Source organism: Penicillium canescens, assembly GCF_028828765.1.
Source record: "Penicillium canescens strain IBT 15451 chromosome Unknown utg000002l_segment0_segment0, whole genome shotgun sequence".
NCBI classification, from domain to species: Eukaryota; Fungi; Ascomycota; class Eurotiomycetes; order Eurotiales; family Aspergillaceae; genus Penicillium; species Penicillium canescens.
This window is the reverse complement of record NW_026703964.1, coordinates 2,899,377-2,914,220: the sequence shown is the minus strand read 5'-3', so window position 1 is coordinate 2,914,220 and position 14,844 is coordinate 2,899,377. Positions and strand designations below refer to the sequence as shown.

Below are 14,844 nucleotides of genomic sequence, written 5' to 3'. Positions count from 1 at the left end.
CGATCTATACATTTCATTGCGCTATACACTCATTATAAATTATATTCCTCTCATTCATTCAGGTGACAAAAGAGAACTTAGATACATAAACAAAGATATGCGTTTTTATACTAAATGCACAAGATTAGTACGGGACCGGGGCCGCGAGACATGCCGAAAGATAACTTTGGAGCCACTTAACCCCACCAAGCCAGGTCATACATGACAAACTAAATGTCTTAGACTCAAGGATCACATATACCCTTATCAAATCCGACGTTGAAGCTTATCAAAACCGCGCGATCCACGCCGGGAAGCCTCCCGACGGCCTCCTCTCCGCCCTCCCCGCACTTTGTAGATAGTTCGGCCAGGTTACCGTATGGGCCAACACCTGAGAATTATAGATAGCTATAACTAGAGGCAAATCTGGCTGGTCCATTATTTCAATCGCATCTCAACCAAAAATGGGAGTTTCCAAATCCGACCCGATCATCATCGTTGGCGGAGGAGCCTTTGGGCTCTCAACCGCTCTACATCTGACTCGCGATGGCTTCACGAACGTGGCCGTCTATGAGAAAGATGATCATATCCCTCCGCGCTTCTCAGCCGCCAATGATCTGAACAAGATTGTTCGCGCGGAGTATGAGGATCCGTTCTATACTGATCTGACAATTGTTCGTTATATACATACTTGCATACTATACTCTCCAAAAACATATATTAACCAATGTCTCCGTCATTTCTTATAGAAAGCCATCGCCGCTTGGAAAACCCCCCTATTTGCCCCCCATTTCCACCAGACCGGTTTCCTCCACTGTGTATCCGGCGACGCGCCCCAAAAGGCCATCGAAACTCTCGGCCGCTTCCGCGCCGCAGCAGACGGAAACACCAAGCTCAAGCCGCACGTCGTCCCTCTCAAAGGCGACGAGGACATCCGCGAAGCATGCTGGCAACTAAACGGCCCGCTAACCGGCTGGAACGGCTACCTAAACCGGTTCGACGGATACGCGCACTCAGGCAACGCCCTGGCAGCAGTGTACCGAGCCGCGCAAGCAGCCGGCGTCCGCTTCTACCTCGGCGAACGCGGCGCAGTCGACGAGATCGTCTACGTGGGCGCGTCGAAGGGCAGAAAGAGTTCCGGAATCCGCACGAAAGACGGCAAATTCCACCCGTCTTCGCTGGTAATTGTTGCAGCGGGCGGTGCTGTCGGCAGACTTGTTCCCGAGCTTGGAACGAAGGTCGTTGCGAAGTCGTGGTCTGTTGCTCATGTGCATCTGACCGATGAGGAGACGTCCATGCTGCGGAATATTCCCGTAACCTATGCGCGCGACCTTGGATTCCTGTTCGAGCCTGATCCTGAGACGAACCTGTTGAAGATTTGTCCTATGGGGGGTGGGTATGTCAATACCGATGCTCAGACTGGAATTTCGCATATGCCTGGTTCGTTGGAGGAGAGTGCGTTTATACCTGAGCATGATGAGAAGCAGATGAGGAAGTTGTTGGCTCATACGCTTCCAGCGTTGAAGGATCGGCCGTTGGTTAGGAGGTCGCTTTGTTGGTTTGCTGATACTGATGACTCGGACTTTATTATTGATTATCTTCCTGAGACTTCCGATTCGGTTGTTGTGCTTTCTGGTGATTCTGGGCACGGGTTTAAAATGTTCCCTATCTTTGGGTCTTGGGTTAGGGATTTCTTGGGTGCTGGACAGCAGCAGATTAAGAGGTGGAGGTGGAAGCAGCCTAAGCCTGCTGGTGAGAAGGGGAACTGGGGTGGTGATGTTAGTTGGAGAATTGGAGAGTCGAAGGAGCTTGCTGAGATTCGACCTGGGAGATCGTCTAAGCTTTAGATAGCTTCGCTAGAATTTTTGATTTATACAGCTCTTATATATCTTTCCCATTCAAGTTTCGATTTTGTAGTAGTCTTTCCAATTGAATACCAATACATTGGGACAAAGTTACATTGAAATTCATCACATTCGTTACACATGACAATCTACCAAATACTATGCTCAACCATCGCATTCGACACCCATTCGGTATCAAACGTCTCAATAGAATCCGCAACAGCCATAATTTCAGCTGAAGTCAACATTGTCCCGAAATCACACTCTCCATCCAACACAGGATCTTGCCTGAGAAGAGCATTATATTGAAGAGGCTGTGGCATTGACTCCGGGATGGATGTCGAAGATGGAGAAGGCGGATTAGGAAGAACATCAGTCTGGTGGAAGAAATTAGGCACTGTCAAAGGTCGAGATTGACCCCGAGAGATGCAACTCAAGGTCTCGTCCAGTCTTTGCAGCTCTGACCGCCGGAAACTGGCTACTTGGTTCCCGTCTCCGATCATTTCATCGAAGATTGCGTAGGCCTTTTCCAACCAGCTGGGGTGGCTGTCTAGTAAGCGGGGGTCGATTGCCGGGCTAAGTAGGAGGATCACTGTCGATACGAAAAGGGATTCGAGGTCGAAGGGAAGGAAAGTTTCTGGAACCAGAGAGTTAGTCTGAATATATCGGGGAGGATAGCTGGCTTGGATTCATACCTAGGAGACCTTGGATCTGTAGGCTGTGGAGAATACTGATGATGTGTTGGGCAGATTCAAGACACATTTGCATCAAGTTTTGAACGTTGCGGGATGCATTTAAGGATGCTAGGCAGGATTCTGGTGACTCAAATTGAATTTTGAGGAAGCAGAATAATAGAGGTCGGGTTGCGAGGATAATACACTTGACTAAGGTTAGCGACCGCATTTTGTCGTTCATAGAGAACCACATACCTGATGATATAGAAGGTGTAAAGAGGCCGACGTTCGTGAAACACCGCTCACTTCTCGGTCCAAATGTAACGGTACTGCTTCGCGAAGTTCATCGGCAAGGCTTGCAATATTCGCTAATGCGGCTTTAGTGCTGAGCAGGAATGTTCGATTGATGCGTCCGTCGATAGCATATACTTCTATTAAGCTGTTATATGATATCAATAGCAAGAGTGACCGATGGGTCTTACTGGTGTTGACCTCTGCGATAATCTGAGACAACTTGATATGCATCTCGAGAGACACGGTCTCCGCTTGGTCTGAGAATGTGGGAAGCTGGGTTTGCACGTAGCGATCATTGATAGACTGAGGGAGACCCATTAGAGAGGTCATTTCTCTGTCTAAAATGTAAACTGTCCACCAGATTTTGCCACATCTCTGAACGGTGTCATGGCCCAAATCTTCGACTGGCATCCTAGTGTGCATTCCCTGTGCCATGGCCATCCGCACGGCTTGCCCAATCTAGAGATTTTATCAGTCAAGTATTACGCAACTCCGTTTCTCAGAGTGTCTTACATAGTTGTGCGCCGATGTGCGGCAATCAATGCACTGGGAATATAACGCGATGCAACAGAGGATTTCTGTCGCCACCATAGGATCACGGTATAGAGCGCCGGGGTCAGGTAGAAGCTGCAAAGCTTTGACAAAGTAGCCAACCCCAGGCGGCTTTTTCCCTTGAGCTTTGGGTTGAACAAATCCTTTCCCAAACGCCAAGATCAGGAGAAAATGGATGTACCATAGACTATTGGTCATGGTGTGGCCATCTCCCGAGTAAAACTCCTGTAATGAGGCCATGAACTCACCTTCCTCAAAGAGGTGATACAATTGCCCACAGCGGAATTTGACGGCGTTGATCAGATACATAGTGTGGTCGCGAGTAGGAACGACGGGAACATCTGGGCCCGGGGTTGTTCGTAACCCGTCCCACGGGAGTTCATAAGTCATTTCGTCAAATAGTAAAGCTTCTGGCGACAGTGCCTCCTGATAGGCATGATGGTGCGCTAGGCTAAGAATTCGCCGAGTGAATGACCAGTTTGATGATGTTCCAAGATAGACTGGTGTCGTTAGAATTGTACGTTGCAAGAAATAAAAAAGACATACATGTCCGGCCATTCGCCGCTGCCATGAAGGCAGGAGGGCCGCTTGAGAGCGGGTTTGTCAAGCTAGAATCTGGGTCTTCGTAGTCCTGGGACTCATCTTGATCCTTAGGAGTAATTCTGTCCAGTGATGCATCTTCGTGATCCTTTGGATCTGTAATAAATCAGCAGGGACATTCGGCTAGAATGCCACAAGACTAAACAGACCATTGGTTTGTGTATCAAAGTTGGAACTGAAAGGACTCCGTTGGCCCTTTTCGGACTGCTCTATAAGCGCAATCCTCTGCTGCAGCTCCATGATGTACCTGTGTCGATCATTAGCCGTTGAACTGGCAGATTCTGCATTGGACCTACCCTCTTGTGACCAGTATCTTCTGGTCTCTATCATTGAAGATGCATGAAAGCTTGCGCTTGCTGCATCCATCGCAGGGCTGCGATCCGGAGCATTTGATCTTTTGTCTTCGGCATCGCACACAACTAATGAAGTTAGCGACCGGACTTTCGCGGAAGTGCTTTCACTAACGCATTCGAAGATCGTTTTGCGACTCTTCCATCACCCGCCATGTGTATATATTGGAGCGAAGTTGACAAGTTGACAAGATACAAGGGTTAACATGGTGAAAATGCGGGGGTGAACCAGGAAGTTAGAACTATGATTGGGGCGGCTTCACAAACGAATCACAAAGTGGCAAAGGTGACCTCTTATCGAGGTGGAGAAGATATCGGGCCCCTTCCCGGTTATCATTTAGCATTGGGTCATCGTGTTAACTATTTGTCTATAAACGCATTATCGTTGCCTGAGGAGATGTTGATTAGTCTCCCAGAACTGTCGGCAGTGCGTGTGACCCCAATGTTCTGTCCACCACTCGCCAAAACTATCTTGTACATCCGACTCATCCACCCGTAAGACCCGCTCGTCTCTTTTGAGCGCGCACAGTGCACATGAATGGGAAGCTTTCAACGCTCCTTGGTCCGACCGAGCCACAGTAACTTTGAGCGCACTGGGGTCCGGGACCGCGGGAATGGGCCGCTGACCGGCGGCTTGTAGAACAGCATTGAAGACCGCCGCCCGTTCGCGCCAAAGGCTAAGAACATTGACGGCATCTTGTTCTTCTTTGATGTTCTCGTGTTTATTCACGCTGTTGAGTTTCATGCCACCTGCTTTGCCGGAACGAGCAGGACCGATTCGCATACTCTGGCTGAGAATGGTGTCTCGTTTCCAGCGGAGAGTTCGCCCTGCAATCACACGGGCAGCTGATTCAAGCGCATTGTGGATATTTGACGCAGTCGCGGAAAGGTTGGTTGTGTTTGATGGCGAAGATCGTAGTTGGGATTTGACCAGTGTGGCCTCCTTTTGTAGATGGTCAAACACATCTAAGAATAACTCGAGAAGTACAGATGGCGGTGGAATATTTGTTGGGCGGACGATAGGCGAAGATGCCGAGCTTCCAGAGACGAAGCTTCGGGGTGCTGGACTGGTGACTGTTGGCGATATCGGATTGGATTTGGGGACCGGTGGTGCACTGGGCCCATCCGTGAAATCACCCCAATCATCAAAGGCGTTATCATCCCAGATTGATGCCGGCGGGTTGCTAGATTTGATAGGTGGTTTTGCCTTTTTCTCGGAGACCTTCGGTTGAGGTTTGCTAGCGGGTACGTCGGCGAACTCACCCCAGTCACCGAACGAGTCATCATCCCATGTTGGTTGGATTTGATTATTAGATTTGGAATGTTGTTTATTTGGGGGAACCTTTGTCTCCTGGTTCAGCGTTGGTGTCGTGTCGCTTATTGAGAGAGAGTCCAGCAAGTTAACCGTCCCCGAGGTCCCAAATGCATCTCGTCGAGGTTGTGAAGGTTGTGATTTGGGAAATGTAGCTATTGATGACTGCTGTGATGGAGCCGTGGGCCTGGGAGCCTGCTGGGAAGTAGATTCCGGTCCCTCGAATTCACCCCAGTCGTCATCCGCGTCACTTGCTGGTGTGTCGAATGCTGCATCGAACAGTACATCACTGTTTTGATGTAGGGGTAAGTCAAATTTCGGCTGAGAATGGGACTCCCATGGGTTTTGAGCAGCGGAATGGTTCCCAGCTGTCTTCGGGATTGGACCCGCAGCTCTGTTGTGCTGTGAAGCACTTGCCGGCGCTCCAAAGAAATCGATATTCTCTTGATTCAGGTCATCAAAGAATGCACTTTTCTGGTTCTGCTGGCCAGAAGAGCCACTGGCTCGGACAGAGCCCTGGCCAAATTCTGCTAGTAGATCGGCAGACATCTCGGACGTGGTGTCATGAAGCTGTGAAAGGTGACATTTGAATTACGGGCTGGTTCTGCACATGCAGCAAAGCAACGGATCGTATATCGACGTTAACCGAAATATCCTCCAGCTTCCGCCCTTCCTTGTAAATTTGTCCGAGTGAAAGTGCAGTCAACCTCGGACGATTATAGAGATGTCGAATGACGATAAGGAGGGCGGTCTAGCTATCGCCGGCTCCCCTCATCTTCTCCTAGTCAACAACTTCGGCAATGAGAACCATTGAGGAGACACGGTATTTACCACCAATATTCTTGGACGTATTTTATTACTGACCTTCACAGAAAGAGATGGGACATCTTGTTCTCCGACAATGACACGCCCTCCCACCTCCGAGCGACCTTGCGATCCGAACAGGGAGGGAACCTATGCAATGATGGGCTGAGATCGGTTTGCTGGAAGGTTCTGTGACTCGAAATGATTGAGCTTGGATATAGTTGCTCATTTAAGTACAGGCATTTCTGCTTTTCGACGGTCTGGATCAAAATGAATGGGCAGCCAAGCTCGACGAATCCCGCGACGCCTATCGTGCACTCCGAGACCACTTTTTGAAATACATTGAACACCCGGACGATATAGACCCAAGTGTTGATCCGCTGGCGGATGATGCAGAGGTACGTAATTCTCAGCCTCGTCTTGCTTCCGCCAAATAGTGCCTTATCTGACCAATCTTTGGAACGATCAGTCTCCTTGGCAAACACTTCGGAACGATGAGACGCTGCGCGCCGAAATTCTACAAGACGTCGATCGATGCCTGCAAGAGAACTTCTTCTTCCAAGAGCCAGCCACGAAATCCAAGTTGACCGATGTGTTATTCGTTTACTCCAAGCTCAATCCGGACGTGGGATATAGACAGGGCATGCATGAGCTGCTCGCACCCATACTTTGGGCAGTGGACCGGGACTCAGTGAAGCCACATTCTGGAGAACCTGAATTAAACGACGACAGAAACGAGGAATTGATGCTTCAGCTTCTTGATCCTCAATTCGTGGAGCATGATTCTTTCACGTTATTCCTTTCTGCCATGCAGACAGCTCGCATCTACTATGAGCACAGTGAGACACGATCTGCAAATGGCCAGGCAGAGGTGATTCCAATAGTCGATCGGTGCCAATATCTCCACAAAGAGGCATTGATGATTATTGACCACGAACTCGCGGAACACCTGGAAGCAGTCGATGTCCTACCACAAATTTTCCTGACGTAGGTTGCAGTACCTCAAAACGTGTGATACATGCTAAACTCTGTGCAAAGCCGCTGGATGCGCCTTCTGTTTGGACGGGAATTTCCATTTGATGATGTCCTGCTGATGTGGGACCTCCTGTTTGCTCATGGACTACGGTCTGATCTTGTTGATTTCACATGCATATCTATGCTACTTAGAATTCGCTGGCAATGTTGGTTGATGCTTAGTCCTTCGTTTAATCAGGTTTAGCTAACATGCGCGATCTAGTGCTCGAGGCAGACTATTCGACTGCATTAACATTATTACTCCGCTACCCTTCACCTCAGCCACATGAACCCCAGACCTTTGTGTACGACGCCTTGTATTTGGAACAAAACCCTACAGCCGAGCGGGGCAATTTCATCATTTCAAAGTACTCGGGTAGACCACCCGAGTCAAAGAGTCGCAGCCAATCCGGTACACGACGGAAGGCCTTTCCATGGGAAGACTTCAAGAGACGCAATGAAAGCAGCTCGCCTGCTCATTCCCCCGCACGAAACAACGCTAAAAGTCTCGAATCCATTTTCCAGGATGTTTCACAGGGCTTTCAACGCCGAACAGAGTCTTGGGGTGTGGCCAAGGCCGTTCGAGGTGCTGTGACTGAAGCAAGGAAAAACATGCAGACAATGAATTACGAACCAAATTTGCGCGCTGCTTCTTCAAGGCATGTTACAGCTGCGTCGGCTTCCGAGGCTCAGCCAACAGTCCCCACAATACCCGCGGCCACAGTCGCGCTGGAATCGAAGATTGATAGTCTCGAAGAAAGGAACAAAGCCTTGGCAACTACCCTACGCGAGGCACTGAATGATCTCCAATCGCAGTTGGCCAATGTCAAGGACATCGACTCCGGAACAAACGAATCCGTGAAGCAAGCTCTGGCGAAAGCTGAGAGCGTCCATATTTGCCTTCAAGATCCTTCTGTCCCAGTAGAGTCTACCGAGCAACCGCCTCGTGTAGAAGGTAAAGCAAACTGCCAGAGTGGGCTTCAAAAGACAACCGAACCAACAATTGGCGAAACAAAGCACGATTTCGAAACCCAGGGTCTATCGCGAACGCCAACTTCCGCTAACACGAATACGAACGGGCCGACTGCCGAGAGTGGAACCTCCAAGCCTGTTCGCGTCGCCAGGGCAAATCGGATGAGCACTGACAAGCAAGCCGAAGCTGTGCGGGCAACAGCCTCGCGGTCAAATGTGCGCCCGTCCCTGACAGATGCAGGGTTCTCATGGATGCTTGATGGCGGCCGGAACCTATCGGGGTTCGTTAGCTCCACGTCGCCGCCGCCGGAGCAGACCCGGCAGCAGGACCAAGCCCAAGCCCGCAGACCCAGCACCTTGTTCGGATCTGGCGGAGATGAAAATTCAGGGACAGATGCCGAGCATAGTGAATTGGCACTACACAGCCTTCGGGGCTCTCGGGATCCTCTGTCAGGGGATGGGCCATTGTGATCGCCTCGATTACGGCCTGTATTACTGGTTACGTATACAAGCCGGTGACATGTAAGCCTGGAGTCCACGGGGTCCATTTGTTATCTCTTAGGCTACTATATTGTTATGTTTTGCACAATGGGAGCCGGACACCTAAAGGAGTCAAGCATGGTCCCACATCAGGCGCTCGGATCTATCGACAAGCCACTTTGCATCATCGTCTGCACAATGGCTTTAGAGACTATACATACTTTGAAGCAAGCTGGCAGTAACCTCTTTGAAGCGGGGTAACCTTTTGCCTGAGCGCCTATACAGTGGAAAGCAAGGTCCATCGGCCTCTAGTAGGGTATCCATATCAAATCTCTATCTCCACAGCTTGAAAACATATGAAGTCAACTTGATTTCAAACTTTTTTGATCTCGCTCCACGCTTTGTGAACTCTAAAATATAATTAGTACCCACGAGTGTCCTAGAAGTACCTAGAAGAGTTTATTGCTCAGCTCTGCGTTCTTAGATCTATACTCCGAGTATAATGTCCTGGTGGTCGGTATTTCCTGCCATGGACCCATGTCTTTTCTCAAGTATTTGAGTAGTAGCTTGGTATTTAGCGCTCTATTCCCGGGTTCACATATAAACCGGCATTCCTCATGGATCTTTAAGAATGTACATACTATGAAAAGGCTATATTGCCACATGGGATAGAAGGCGTCAATCAGCTGATCTAACTACCTGAATAACCTGCATGATAAATAAAAAGAAAAGAAAGCCCTTAAAGACGTATAGAAGGCAAGGACGGCATTACATCACGGAAAGGGACCCAGTTCCTTTGCATTTTCCCTTGGGCTCCCCACCTCACTAATCCCCCGCTGCGCTTTTCATTTCTCCTTTCCCCCTTACTATTTCTACATCACCGCGACTTTCTTTTTTTTTACCTTTTGCGTGCTCAGCCGCGACGCCACACATGTCGCCTGAGTCCTTACGAGGCAGCTGCCCCCTCGACCATCGCAGCGAATGACCGTCCACAACCTCCACACACTTATACATGTCGCATAACCTCTCTTTCACGAGTGCTCGCCTCGATTGAGCCTCATCCTTTCCTTTCCATCTGACGTCTCTTACTGAACAGGGGTCAGAGATAATAAAATACCAAAAAAAAAGAGAATGGGTTCTGCTTTTAACCCTGATGGTAAGTCATTTGCACATGCTTTTGATGTTGACCTTGTATCTGTTTCACATTCCATGGGCCTCGGAAACCAGAGGGGGAAAACCAGTGAAGCTACAGTTCCAGTTCCCCGATCGAGTTCAGACGTGCTGGAGCGCCCGACCGAAACCAAATGTGGTGTGCTTGACACGGGTTTACTCCCGAAAAGCGAGTCACGATCTCTGCTGCAGTGCATCTGACCGCGGAGATCAACCCTCCGGATCACTGGATCATTCCAGGGCCCGTGGAATGGAAACTTCGACATGCGCCGATTGAGTTGGGCGTGAATCATGCTGATCAGTCATAGGCGAGCCCAGCCCTCTTTCATCGCCCTTGGGACCCCTCTCAGAGTCGCCCGAGTCCGAGTCCGGATTCCAAAAACTTTCCTTACAGACAGAGCCGAAGATCTCGAGGGATAATAGTGTTTCTTCGGGATATGACCCAATCTCAAGGTCGGCGAGAGTTGTTCTACTTTCGCAGGTCCCTCACTGACGTTGCGGCATCACAGCAGATCTCCGTTGTTTGAAAGCGAGCATGGACTCGGTCCGTCTGGACTGGATCGTATACGCCAGCACCAACCCTCGCGAGTTCTGACCCTTCCAAACCTCTCTACGTCGTCGCTAGCCCCCATGGCGGCTCAACGCCCCGCTGCGTCGCCCCGCTCGCGCTCGTCGTCTCGAGTTAGTCCCGGCCGCTTGTCCGCGACCCAAAGCTTCACGGATTTAGAGGACCTACACCGGTTTCCGCTGGAGTCGTTGCATTCTTTTTCCTTTGCACAACAATCAGAGGAATTCCTTCACAGTCGCCAAAATATCCTCAAAAGATCCATTGATTTCATGCGCGACCGCATGGGATGGGCTGGGACCAATCCTGGAATCGCCAACGCACAAGCCAATGTCAGCGGGGATACGGAAATCCAGGGCATGATGGACCTACTGGCCCGCGCGAATATGCTTGAAACCCAGGAACACCGAAGCCAGACTCGAGGACCCATTACCGGACCTGCAGATATCAATGGCGACAACATCTTTGAGAAGGCCTTTTCGGATGGCGATTCTTCTGCCTCTCCAGTCAGCACCCGGGATATGGCACTGGAATCTGCCGCAGGGTCACATCCATCGGACAGCTCTCAGTTTTTGAGTCCTGTCCCCAGTGATCGTATCTCGAACCAAAGGAGGGACTTGACCTCCGCCCCGACGTCCAGGCGCGTAAGCTTAAAACGTACATACACGGATCTCTGCTCAGCCTCGCTCAAGAGCAAGCTGATGGAAACTCTAGCTCAACCTTACACCTCTTCCGCGGACCCTTTCGCCTCCCTTAGTTCCTCCACCGCTGGATTGGGATTCCCTTTTCCTGCCCTCCACACCCACAGCAGCAAATGGACCCCCGTATCCCAGGCCGTCTTCCGAACTGAAGCCCAAGCACCATGGACCATCCTGGCAGCTAATGATCTCTCCTGTCTGATCTTTGGCGTTCTTCAATCTGAAGTACGCCGTCTAAGCATCCTGGAAGTCGTACAGAAGGAACACAGGGACTGGCTCGAAAGCAAACTTCGGGACCCCAGCACTGACGCCGCTGCCCGTATGCCACTTCAGCCCGAACGCGCCAATATCCATGCCGTGAATCCGAAGTTTAGAGGTCTTGGGAACGGGGTGACAGCCCAACTGCTTAGCAAACCATCTTCACGGGAAAAGTCACGGCGAGCCCAAACCGACGACGGGTATGGCTCAAGCACGAGAAATGCCCGAAATGCGAACCATCCGGCCAATAAATCACGCGGCGTCTTGCTCTGCGGTGATGTGGTTCCGATCCAAAAACGAAACGGGACACGGGGCTCCGCTAGCGTCTGGGTTATGGAGAAGCGTGGTGGCCTGATCTGGGTTCTGGAAGAGATTACAGAGAACGCTGCCTCTGTCCAGTGCGACGATTCATGGAACGTTGTGGATGTCAAAGGTGACACCGACAAAATCTGGGGCCCATCTGTCGTCCATAAAGGGCAACCAATCACCGACCTTCTCCCGTGTTTGCCAACTGACTCTCTACAAACGTCCTTCGACAAGGGGGTGGCTAAGATTGCGGGGTTGAAGCACTTTGCCGCGCGCACTGCGGCCGGCGTTTGCATCCCTGTGGCGGTCGGCAAGGGAGGAGGAGACCGAACTCTACAAGTCTCGAGTTTCCCCCATGTCGCTGGAATGATGGTCTTGTCGTCCTCGTCATTGAATGTGATCAGCTCCAACTCCGTCTTTTCCTCTGTCTTGTTCGGCCAAGAACGACCAGAGGGACTTCACTTTACTGATTTGGTCCCTGACTTCGATGAGATTTTGGACGTTCTAACTGAGGAGGACAATGTGCCGTTGGTTGATGGTATTGTAATTCCTGAGCACAGCTTCCGGCGGGCACGGACGCTCTCTATCCTTCGCGACGGAAAGGCAAATGCAGCCTCAGTATTCACTGAGCCAAGTGGTCTTCTTGCTAAGCACCGAGACGGTTCGACTATTGTTGTGGACATTCAGCTGCGCGTAGTCAAAAGCGGAACCTTCTTCTCAAAGGAAAAGGCGGAGAAAGAGAAAGAGAAGGAGAAGGAGAAGGAGAAGGAGAAGGAGAAGGAGAAGGAGAAAGAGAAAGCCAGCGATCGCAACAGTGACTCAGATGAAAGCGATGACACAATTGCAGTCACGGAGTTAGTCTATGCATTGTGGATCACCTACTCAAGGCAGCTCCATGCTGCCGGACATGCCGCCGGCTTGTCACCATCATCAGTGCCCACCTCTAAGCCAACTTCTCCATCACATGATCACGACTCGGATCGACCGTCAGAATCCAGCTCCGACACGCAGACACCTGGCGCTCGCAGTACCTCAGTGGAGGTGCAAGCTCCGACCTCGACACTCAGTCAGCAACTTAGCGAGGCTGCATCTGAACCTCTCACTGACCGCCCCGTACAACCTGTTCGCGAGATCAATGCGAAGAACGAGCTTCCAGCAAAACGGTCCATCGGTGACTACGTGATCGTAGAGGAAATGGGACAAGGCGCCTACGGGCAGGTCAAATTGGCACGTCTAAAGAAGCAGCCTGTTAAGAGGATGGTCCTCAAGTATGTCACCAAGAAACGGATCTTGGTGGATACGTGGACTCGTGATCGCAAGCTCGGAACGGTTCCTCTGGAGATTCATGTTTTGGACTTCCTACGACGCGACGGGCTCAAGCACCCTAACATTGTGGAGATGGAAGGCTTCTTTGAGGATGATGTCAATTACTACATTGAAATGACTCCTCACGGACTTCCAGGAATGGATCTCTTCGATTACATCGAGCTCAAGGCCAACATGGACGAGTCGGAATGCCGCAACATTTTCAAACAGGTTGTGAGCGCGATTAATCACCTACACACCAAGGCGTTGGTGGTGCATCGAGATATCAAGGATGAGAACGTAGTTCTCGACGGAGAGGGACGGATCAAGCTGATTGACTTCGGTAGTGCGGCCTACATTAAGAACGGGCCGTTCGATGTCTTTGTGGGAACGATTGGTAAGATTTCCAATATGTGTTACGGACCTGGGCAGGGGTAAGATGCTGACTGCATGAACTAGACTACGCCGCCCCCGAAGTTCTCCAGGGCAGGTCGTACCGCGGCAAGGAACAGGACATCTGGGCCCTGGGCATTCTCCTGTACACTATTGTCTACAAGGAGAACCCTTTCTACAACGTCGACGAAATCCTCGACCACCCACTCCGCATCCCCTTCCTTCCTTTCTCGGAAGCATGCATTGACCTCATCCGGACCATGCTCGATCGCGACGTCGACAACCGTCTCACAATCACAGAAGTGCTCGAGCACCCGTGGATGGTGGATAGCTGATCTCTTTCTCCACGCCTTTTACTTATTAAGAAAAATAACACGATACCCCACAAAGTTGATTTCGTTTTGATGATGGCAGGATTTTGCGGGCTGGGGATTGGGTATCATTGGTGGAGCGGATCTCTTACTAGGGTGGACTATGAACATGAGCGTGGCATGATGTCCGTACTTTTCTTTGGGCCTTTCTACGTGCATTATTCCATGGCATTTGATTATATCTTTGCATACGATATTTGTGACCTATATGACTTAGAGATCCAGAAGAATCTATATACTGCTTCACCGAAAGATATGAAATTGCGGGGAGAATGTGTCGGAGCCACTCGACACAGTGGCTCATTTCCTTGGCATCACCAGAGGAGTGGAGGGGTGGAGCGCATGTATGTACATTCTATGTCCCAGTGGCTCAGCCAGGTTAGCAATTGCGCTATATTTCCAAGGTTTGACCTGTGCCAAGTGGGTGATGGCTAGTCTCATGCACATGTGGCTTCTGTTACACAGTAAGGCTCAGAAAAAAGGAACAGCCAGAAAGACACAAGACAAGACAGTGGGTCAGACATGGATATGGATACATTTCGTCGCCTCTCGGGCCCATATCCCCCGCAGTGGCGCCCAGTCCGACAGTCCCAAGGAGGCGACAAAGTGAATCTGCCTCTCAGGAACAATCTCGCCTCGGGCTTTCCCTGGCTCGGACTCTAGTCACACATTGGGGTGTAATTTCGCTGTCTTTTCCTTCTGTCTTAGGCGTCGTCAGCCGATAGTTGGCTTTGGGTCTCACCTCAGATGGGGTCTGTGCCACTGAGGTATCAGAAGGAGATCCGAAGACGATGTTGCAATTTAGAGATAAAGTACGGAATAAAGGATGTATACTGTGGTGTGTACGGTAGCGATAAAGGAAGTAGATAACCCGGGGCCTCGTGGATAGGGTACATGGGAAGT

At 50.5% G+C, this 14,844-nt stretch overlaps 5 protein-coding genes across 5 annotated transcripts; 3 read left to right on the top strand and 2 right to left on the bottom strand.

Annotated features, from left to right (window-relative positions):
• Positions 1-443: 443 nt before the first annotated feature.
• Positions 444-1,826, top strand: N7446_002304 (NAD(P)/FAD-dependent oxidoreductase; the record flags this gene model as incomplete). Its single annotated transcript, XM_058511053.1, has 2 exons — positions 444-653; positions 729-1,826. 2 exons carry the CDS (start codon positions 444-446, stop codon positions 1,824-1,826), a joined length of 1,308 nt encoding a protein of 435 aa, XP_058376589.1.
• Positions 1,827-1,878: 52 nt separating this feature from the next.
• Positions 1,879-4,449, bottom strand: N7446_002303 (uncharacterized protein; the record flags this gene model as incomplete). The annotated part of the gene is made up of 9 exons (XM_058511052.1): positions 1,879-2,460; positions 2,519-2,702; positions 2,753-2,928; positions 2,980-3,250; positions 3,305-3,843; positions 3,890-4,039; positions 4,093-4,190; positions 4,240-4,362; positions 4,409-4,449. The coding sequence occupies 9 exons, from the start codon at positions 4,447-4,449 to the stop codon at positions 1,973-1,975; spliced, it is 2,070 nt and encodes a 689-aa protein (XP_058376588.1). The 3' UTR covers positions 1,879-1,972.
• A 223-nt stretch (positions 4,450-4,672) lies between these two features.
• N7446_002302 (uncharacterized protein) lies at positions 4,673-6,154 on the bottom strand (the record flags this gene model as incomplete). Its single annotated transcript, XM_058511051.1, has 1 exon — positions 4,673-6,154. The coding sequence occupies one exon, from the start codon at positions 6,152-6,154 to the stop codon at positions 4,673-4,675; it is 1,482 nt and encodes a 493-aa protein (XP_058376587.1).
• Positions 6,155-6,405: 251 nt separating this feature from the next.
• N7446_002301 (GTPase-activating protein GYP6) lies at positions 6,406-8,866 on the top strand (the record flags this gene model as incomplete). The annotated part of the gene is made up of 6 exons (XM_058511050.1): positions 6,406-6,428; positions 6,478-6,595; positions 6,649-6,807; positions 6,879-7,396; positions 7,448-7,590; positions 7,647-8,866. The coding sequence occupies 6 exons, from the start codon at positions 6,406-6,408 to the stop codon at positions 8,864-8,866; spliced, it is 2,181 nt and encodes a 726-aa protein (XP_058376586.1).
• A 758-nt stretch (positions 8,867-9,624) lies between these two features.
• Positions 9,625-14,194, top strand: N7446_002300 (serine/threonine-protein kinase). Its single transcript, XM_058511049.1, has 4 exons — positions 9,625-10,031; positions 10,354-10,498; positions 10,555-13,574; positions 13,637-14,194. Exons 1-4 carry the CDS (start codon positions 10,007-10,009, stop codon positions 13,903-13,905), a joined length of 3,459 nt encoding a protein of 1,152 aa, XP_058376585.1. The 5' UTR covers positions 9,625-10,006; the 3' UTR covers positions 13,906-14,194.
• Positions 14,195-14,844: the final 650 nt, after the last annotated feature.

What these genes read in the sequence shown, in the direction of transcription:
- N7446_002300 (XM_058511049.1), top strand. Translation starts at nt 10,007, where the DNA reads ATGGGTTCTGCTTTTAACCCTGATG. An exon ending in GGATATGACCCAATCTCAAG is followed by an intron (nt 10,499 to 10,554) that starts GTCGGCGAGAGT and finishes GCGGCATCACAG; the next exon opens with CAGATCTCCGTTGTTTGAAA. An exon ending in TGTCTTTGTGGGAACGATTG is followed by an intron (nt 13,575 to 13,636) that starts GTAAGATTTCCA and finishes TGCATGAACTAG; the next exon opens with ACTACGCCGCCCCCGAAGTT.